Source organism: Ictidomys tridecemlineatus, chromosome 4, assembly GCF_052094955.1.
Source record: "Ictidomys tridecemlineatus isolate mIctTri1 chromosome 4, mIctTri1.hap1, whole genome shotgun sequence".
NCBI lineage: Eukaryota > Metazoa > Chordata > Mammalia > Rodentia > Sciuridae > Ictidomys > Ictidomys tridecemlineatus.
Genome location: NC_135480.1, coordinates 55,357,207 through 55,366,285, shown reverse-complemented (window position 1 = coordinate 55,366,285; position 9,079 = coordinate 55,357,207). Strand labels below are relative to the sequence as shown.

Genomic DNA, 9,079 nt, shown 5'->3' with positions numbered 1-9,079 from the left:
GGATGTTCCAATTGCATATGTTTCAAGAGTTATAATGTATTGGCAAAGATGCAGTAACAACGTTTTATAGGCTGAGATATGTGTTAGGTGTCTGTGGGGAAGAGAAGGAATCGGGAAACTAACCCATACTTAGTAGGAGCCTGTTCTGTGCCAGGTAATACATGAACCCTACCTCCTTTGATTCATACTACATTCCTCTGAGGTTGATTCTCATATCATCTCTTTGGAGAAGTATAAACTAGGCTGATAGAGGATGAACTTACTTTCAAACTTTTGCAGTTCATAAATGGTGGGGCTGGGGGGCTGGGATCATGGCTCAGCCGTAGAGTGCTCACCTAGCATGTGGGAGGCCCTAGGTTTGATCCTCAGCACCACATAAAAAGAATAAATAAAGAGATATTGTGTCCAGTTACAACCAAAAAATAAATGGGGCTGGGACTGAATTCTGGGAGAGTGGAAAAAGTAATGCAATACAATGGTCTATGTCTAAGGATTGTTTTTTGTCAGGAAATGTATCAGAAAATGCTATGATTCTCAAATCATACTTTTCCACATGTCCCATTTATTCCATGTTTTTAAAAATTTCTTTTTCCCCACTGAAGCCTGAATTCTGATCCATGGACAAGATGGCAGATTCATCGTCATCGTTTTCCTTCTTTTCTGATTTTGGGATCCTATTGTATTTGGAGGAACTAAACAAAGAGGAATTAAGTAAATTCAAGTTGTTCCTAAAGGAGACCACAGAACCCCAGCCCTGTCCGATACCCTGGACTGCTGTGAAGAAAGCTAAGCGGGAGGAACTTGCTAACCTGATTAACAAACACTATCCAGGAGGGCAGGCCTGGGATGTGACTCTCAAAATCTTTGGCAAGATGAACTTGAAAGATCTGTGTCAGAGAGCAACAGCAGAGATCAACTGTGAGTGATAGTGGGGACAAATCTGGGGGGAGGGAGTAGGAAGTGTTTCCTAGAGCTCTTCCGAATGATTCTTTAGAGGGACTTGGGGATTAAACTGCTCTAAGGGACATAGGCTTAGTGGTGGTCTCATACATAGGGAGCTTATTAGATCATTTGGGCAACACTGAAGCAGGAGATTTTGAGTAATATCACTCAGCCAGGCTTTTTTATTTTTATTTTTATTTTTTTTTGTCAGCCAGGCTTTTTTACAGGGATAACTTTTTGTACCTATTAAAATGACTAAAGGAATTGACCGATGGGAATTATCCCATCTAATGGCCTTTGCCTAAATGATAGTCATAGGTTAAATTCTGAGAAATCTCAAATATGCTTTAAAATATTTGCTGAAATATAATGGGCTATAAATTACTAAAAGACAAAACAAAGCAAGTATTTTTAGCAATCTCAGTATTATAGACTTTAAAATCCATTGCTCATATACAAGGCTTTACAGTTACAAGTGTGTATCCATTATATGCTTTGTGCATCTTCATCTTGCTCTAAGGTCAACATAGGCAAGGAAACAGACTCGTACTACACCATTTGGGCTAGACCTGCAGAGTAGAAGGAATGGCAAGTTTTGTTTGCACTGCATCATTTCCTCCCTTGGCTAAGCTGGTGGGGTTTGAGGCTCTGTTGCCTCTAGTTTCTTTTAACCCAGATAGTCTCAGAACTGGAGCACTGAGTAGAAATGCTGGATCCTGTTCTGTCCATCACCTAAAATATTTGATTTTGGAAAATATGATTCTGTTGGAACTTGTTGCAGGGACAGCCCAGAAAATGGGACCACAGGATGCTGAGGCTGGAGAGGCACCAATTCAGGAGGTGGTGCTGGGTGAGTAGATAGGCTTTTTGTCAGCATTTGAGCTTTTGAAGTATCATGGGGGCTTATCTTCCAGAGGAACATTGTTCAACTTTTGTTAATATCTTCTAATACCCAACCTGTTCCTGAATATCATTCAGAAAGAGTTGACAACATTGGCTGTCTGGTCCAAAGTCGGAATCGGGGCCATATTAATGCAGGGCCTCAGGAGAGCAGTATTTGGAAATGTCCAGTTAAAAGTTGACAGTGTGAAGAACAAGGTGGACTAAAAATTTCTTGAGTTGGCAGAGGACGTACAGCTTATCACATCTATTACCTTATTTCAGCGTAGTGCTGTAATTAAGTTCCAGGTGACCAACTAGTTCATGTTAATTATAATTTCTGGAACCAGATCTTCTCCGTCCTGGTTCATCACCATTTCTACTTCCCTTGCTCTGTTTTGAATTACTTAGTTGAGTTCTAGCTTCTATAAATGGAAAGAAAGTAGAAAGAAAATTGAGCCAAGTGAGAGAACTTTATTTTTAACCTACCTACAATGTTTTCTAAATGGCCACATTATTTCATTAAATAAATAATTGAGAATATACTTAATTTCAAGCACCAGTGAATACAGTTTGCTTATTAAATGACCTTGACTATAACTTCCCACACCTGTAATATGAAAAACACTAATGATAATTTTTATTATTTCAAACCTAGTGGGTTTGTTGAGATGTTTGTTTAAATACAGCTAATTATGTCTATATTATTTTTCAGCAATTTGTGATAAAAGTTAACAGTACTTCTTATAGAAACTTTAGAAAATACGATAAGTACAAAATCGAAGATAAGAACAGTAATGATTTATTGATTCTCCTCTTTATGTATATCAATTCCACACTGTTTCAATTATTGTAGTTTCATGATAGGGTTTAGTTTTTGTAAATAGTTCCTCCTCCATCCTACCAAAATGTTTTGGCTATCATATGTTTGCTTATTTCTATCTTTGCTTTTCAACTTCCCATAAGTGAAACAAACCTATTTTTTAAAGGATTCAAAATATCATTTAAAAAGTGGGTTTATCCTTTTCTCCTCTTCGTATCCCAACCTGCTATTAATATATCTTAGAATCAGAAATGTACAACTAATCCAAGTCTAGTTTCAAATAATATACCACATCATAGTACAAATATAATAACTTGTGTTTATCATTACTGCCATTTTCACTTAAACATAAGCATATATAGATAATATATTATAAGTAGAATACCTAATTGAAAATATTGTTGTGATTATACTAAAGTATTATCCATTAAGACATTCTAAAATAAGATACCTTTATTTTATCTTTCCAAAAAAAAAAAAGGAATTAACCAGTATTAACATTTTGATGCATATCCTGTAGATTTTGAGGCACATAAAGTTTGTCTACTTTTTCCAGGACAGGATGGTATTAAACAGATTTCCCTGAAACTTGATTTCTTTTTAACTAAATAATTGATATTTTGCATATTTGCATATATCTGTACTTTATTCAGAAGTTGAACAGTATTCAATTATGATTGCATTCTTTTCTGACACTTGTGTACAAGGAGATATTCATCTCTGGGCATGTGATGATGAACTAGAGATAGTCTCTACCCAAGTGCATCATTTCTTTGAAAGTAAATAATTAAAGCTTGTGATATGTATTGTGAATGGAAAATACATCAAATTTTGAGAATATATGAAAGGGAGAACTATTCTAGGACTAAGATTCAAAGAAGGTCTTTCCAAGACAGTATCATTTGAATGGAGATCTAGGCAGAAATCAAGATTCTAGATCAAGATGAGATTATGTTTGGACACTGGGAATTCTTCAAAATATTTAGGCTTTGCTTCAGTGTTCATTAATAGAAATGAATCTACTTTGGATTATTTTGATGTATAGATTCAGGTTTGTCTTGTTGTCCTCCCTAGTTGCTGTTATTGTCTCTCTTTTTATCTGGATGATGATTCTGTTCACCACATATCATTCTTTTTCTCTATTGAGAAAGGTATAAAGAAGAGAACATATTCTAGAGTAAATCTAATTTTTATTTTCCATAACAATTCAACAGCTTCTAATGCAGGCTTTAAGCCTACAGAAATATTTGTTTTGATTTCTCCATTTAAAATCTAAGCCATCTTTGATTCCAGCCTATATTACTTTTGTAACTCTGGTATTCTTAACATTGCAACTAATGAAATTTGTTTTGATCATGTGTGATCAAATTTGTTTTGATCTTTTTTTTGTTTGTTTTTCCTGCTCCATTATGTCCTAGGTGGTGGAACAGAATACAAAATTCAAATAAAGGAAAAATTTTTTGACATATTGGTTAGGAACTCCTTGCCCGGAGAACCTACAGATTTCCATCATGGAATTATTCAGGAAGAGCGAAACCTATTGGAGCATTTGTTTGATGTGGATGTCAAAACTGGTGATCTGCCACAGACAGTGGTGCTCTGGGGAGTTGCTGGAGTGGGGAAAACAACATTGATGAGAAGGGCGATGTTAGAATGGGCAGAGGGCAATCTCTATCAACAGAAGTTTGCGTATGTTTTTTATCTCAATGGGCGAGAAATTAGCCAGCTGAAAGAGAGAAGCTTTGCTCAATTGATATCAGAGGACTGGCCTAGCAATGAAATCCCCATTGAATGTATCCTGTCCCAGCCAAGTAGTCTTCTTTTTATTGTTGATAGTTTTGACGAACTGAACTTTGCCTTTGAGGAACCTGAGTTTGCACTTTGTAAAGACTGGACCCAAGTACACCCTGTGTCCTTCCTCATGAGTAGTTTGCTGAGGAAAGTGATGCTCCCTGAATCATTCTTGTTGGTGACATCAAGATTCACAGCTTCTAAGAAACTGACGTCCTTGTTGAAGGACCACTGTTATGCAGTGCTACTAGGAATGTCTGAGGATTCAAGAAGGGAGTATATTTACCAGTTTTTTGAAGATGAGACATGGGCCATGAAAGCATTCAATTCATTAAGAGACAATGAGATGATTTTTGACATGTGCCAAGTTCCCCTACTGTGCTGGATCATCTGTACTTGTCTGAAGCAGCAAATGGTGAGGGGCAGCGATGTCACGGTGATCTGCCAAACAACCACAGCTCTGTTTATGTGCTGTATCTCCAGCCTGTTTGCACCAGTAAATGGACACTCTTCTAAACTGCCCAATGAAGCTCAGCTAAGGAGCCTGTGCCACTTGGCTGTCAGAGGAGTATGGACCATGACACATGTGCTCTACAAAGATAATCTCAGGAAACATGGGTTAACCAGATCTGACCTCTCAATTTTTCTGGACGTGAATATTCTTCAAAAGGACACAGAGTATGATAATTGCTTTGTGTTCACTCACCTACATTTTCAGGAGTTTTTTGCAGCTATGTTCTATATGTTGGAAGTCAGTTGGGAACACAGAGACCATTTCTTCCAGTCTTTGGAGGACTTGAAGCTATTACTTGAAAGTGAAAGTTGTCAAAACCCCCATTTGAGGCAAATGAAATGGTTTCTGTTTGGCCTTTTGAATGAAGATAGAGTGAAACAATTGGAGGACACTTTTAATTGTAAAATATCCCTGGAGTTAAAATCAGAGTTACTTCAGTGGATGGAAGTATTTGGAAAAAGTGACACTTCTTCATCACAGCTGGAACTTCTGGACTTGTTTTTCTGTCTCTATGAGACTCAAGATGAAGCATTTGTAATCCAGGCAATGAGCTATTTTCCAAAGGTTAAAATTGAGATTTGCAAAGAAGCCCATTTGCTTGTGTCTTCATTCTGCCTTCAGTACTGCCAATGTTTGGAGACCATTAAACTGTCTGTGACTATGATATTTGAAAAGCCGTTAAACTCAGGCCCTGGAGCCGACACTTGGTAAGTGCCCTGTGGGGGAAATAAAGAAAGTAGATTTTGTTGGAGGAGTTGAACCAAGGTCCCAGAGCTGGGATAACCTTGGAGAGCTGTTCAACTCTATGGCAAGGAGGCCAGGCATTTAAACCCCTATTGACCAGTCTTGACTGCTATAAGAAATAAGCAAAAACTTGCTTGAGCTGGCTTTTCTGGTTTGAAGGCAAACTTCTAGAAAAGGCACAGGGATGACAACTCTCAGCTGTCAGCATTCCCAGCAACTTGGGGAAATGAATGCTTCCGTTCTGAAGGAAGGATATGGTGTCATGCAAACTTGCATCTATTGTAGGAAGTATATTCATTTTTAAAAACAATCCCTTCCAGAAAAATAAGGGGCCAGAAACTACTTGCTGAAGCTGATACACAAAGGTCATCTACCTGTACTGTGTACCCCTGTACTCTACTGACCTAGCTCACCTTCCCATTGTCTAAAGGTAGACCTTTAGTGTGTGTGCACATGCTTTATGAAAGATCTCAGCCCTTTAATGCCTATGTAAAGACTATCAGAGGTTAGTAAGAAATAATAGGTGCTGGATAAATGTGGTTTTTGTTTTTTTAATATTTACTCTTTTTAGTTGTAGTTGGACATAATACCTTTATTTATTACTATGTGGTGCTGAGGATCGAACCCAGGGCCTCACACATGCTAGGCGAGCACTCTACTGCTGAGCTACAACCCTAGCCCTGGATAAATATTTTTTAAAAGAATAATTCACCTTCAGCATTTTATGTATATTATTTGGCCCTATTCCCATCCTCAAGTTTACTTTTCTCACCTACCCATCTAAATCTGGGGGACAAATTGAACTATAGAATTCAGTTCCAAATTTAATTAAAATTGAGAGCTTACTTGGTCTCATAATGAACCAGATACTCAACATGTTATCCAGCTTAATGCTGATAGCAAGAAAATTATACATCTCATACATAAATATCTATTTAAGGTTTCAAAGCTGAGATTCAGAGGTTTACCTAGAAAATAAGTTCTTTTGTTTTTAAGAGAGATAGAGAGATTTTTAATATTTTTAATATTTATTTTTTAGTTTTTGGTGGACACATCTTTATTTGTATGTGATGCTGAGGATTGAACCTAGCACCCTGCGTATGCCAGGCCAGCAGGCTACTGCTTGAGCCACATCCCTAGCCCTAGAAAATAAGTTCTCGATTCAAGAACATCAAATAAGACAAACACTTGCTGAGTATTTACTGTATACCTGACAGTCTTCTAAGACCTTTGATTTATTTTCTACAACAATCCCATGAAGTAGATGCTCACTCTCATTTTACTTACGGGGAAAAAAAAAAGAAGACACCACAAAGGCATAACTTGAATGAGGTCACACATCTGAGTCCCCTGAGACTGTAATTTTCCAACTTTTTTCCAGCTGTTCCATTGGACCTATACACAATTACAGAAGCAGCCATCTCTTAAGAACATATATTTCCTTTTCCTCTGAACCGTGATAATAGGAATTGGGGGCTGGAATGCTCTGACCTTTACTTTTAAGGAGTTCAAGTAATTTTCTTAAGTCAGTTTTCTTAGGTCTGACTTCCTTGTTCCATTTCAAGAAGATGTGACTGAACCCAGGCCTAAGAATGTCTTTTATACTTTACAATAAATGTTTGGAAGTCTGGCCACTAGATTGTCAGGCCTCATGCTAGCTTCCCTCACTTATGTTGCAGAGTTGCTAATGCTAGAGTTGGCCTTGTTGCTAAAAATTTTTTAAAGGATCTGAGAACTCAAGTTTTAAAAGGGTCATTGTAGGTGACTTCAGTCTATTCTACAAGATAACTATATTGTAAACTTGTCTCATTCACCATTTTGTCTATAGCATTTGTTCATAGGAAATATTTGAATGTTTTATTAAGTTTTCACAAATTTGACCTTAAGTGGTAGACCATTACTCTGTAGTACCATTCATTCCAATTTAAAGTATCAGAATCAATTTATTTAGTAACTATTATGAACAAAGCAACAAATATTTATAGTAAATACTTTATATATAATTTATTTACTAAATATTTCAATGTAAATGATAGCTAACAATTGTTAGGAAGCCCTTAAAATCTGGGACACTTGCTGAACATTTTCTATAGGTTGCTTTGCTGAACTTTCACAGTTATCCTAAGAGATTCTCAACTTTATTTGCCAAGATGAATAAGCTGAAGCTCACTTGATTAGTAAATTTTTCAGTTAGTGAGTGGAAGAGTTGAGTTGTTCTGTGTTCTAGAGCTTATGCTTATTATAGTCACCAGGATACTTCTGATTTATTCCTTTACCACCCTTTATTCATCTTAGAGTCTTTGGTAATATAACTGATAATTAACTCATTCAGCATTTTAATGTTTGCGGGTGCTTCTGAGTTCCCACTTATCTTGACTATTGAGTCTTCACAACCTTATAAAGAGAGAAGACATTTCCATTTTATAAATGAAGAAATCTTGGAGCTTATAGAATTGATGTCATGTATCTAAAGTATTATGATTAGTTAAATGATAAGGCTCAAAGCCTTTGGTTCTTAATTTTTTTTTTTTGGTTCTTAATATATAACGTATCACACCACACTAAATTGCTACCTACTAATCCTAACTTTACTCTTTGTGGTCATTTGCTTTTTTTTTTTTATTTCCCTTCATGACATTGACTCTTCAGATATTTGATCTCTTGTTCTTCCCAGGTCTCTCCCTCCAAAGAGAAATCTCTCTATAGTTTTAATTTTTTGTGTATTTAGGGAGTAGATAAGAGATGGGGAAGCTATTAAGAAAACAAAGCTTCTAGAAAGATGCCAAGTAAAGAGAAGATTTACTGCTGGACCATGCCCATGGAACAGCTGCACTGAATGCTCCTCCAGTTTCCAAAGCACTTTTACTTTTATACTAATATCATCTTCTGAGAATTGACCGAGCTGAAATAGATTCACACATCTTTTTCTTCTTTCCACTCATATATAGGCAAAGGGACAGTGATCGTATTATCCGTTGCTGGAAAAATCTCTGTTCTGTGTTTCACACAAATGAAAACTTCAGAGAATTGGAACTGTATCATAGTAACCTTGATGAATTAGCAATGAAGACTTTCTGTCAAGAACTGAGGCACCCAAATTGTAAACTACAAAAACTACTGTAAGTCTGGCATAAGAAAATTTGATGGTGTTACTGATCTTTCTTCTTATCTTCCACTTTTATTAGGGGAAACTAATGATAAATAAATAGTCATGTAACACATAATAACATTTTTGTTAATGACAGATGGTGATATGATAAAATTCTATCTCCTAGTGATCTCATAGCTATCTTGGTTTCTGTAAGTCCTATCATTGATGTTTGCAAAACAACAAATTGACTAATGACACACTGATCAAAATGTGTTCATCATAATGGTACTTTAAA

The 9,079-nt window shown here is 36.4% G+C and overlaps 1 protein-coding gene across 1 annotated transcript in view; it reads left to right on the top strand.

The window, feature by feature from the left end:
* Positions 1-611: 611 nt before the first annotated feature.
* Nlrp14 (NLR family pyrin domain containing 14) overlaps positions 612-9,079 on the top strand; it is a 30,315-nt gene continuing 21,847 nt past the window's right edge. The window contains exons 1-4 of the mRNA XM_040284833.2: positions 612-918; positions 1,724-1,792; positions 4,063-5,656; positions 8,642-8,812. Of these exons, the coding sequence (XP_040140767.1) occupies positions 618-918; positions 1,724-1,792; positions 4,063-5,656; positions 8,642-8,812 (2,135 nt within the window). The 5' untranslated portion in view covers positions 612-617. The remainder of the gene's footprint in view (positions 919-1,723; positions 1,793-4,062; positions 5,657-8,641; positions 8,813-9,079) is intronic.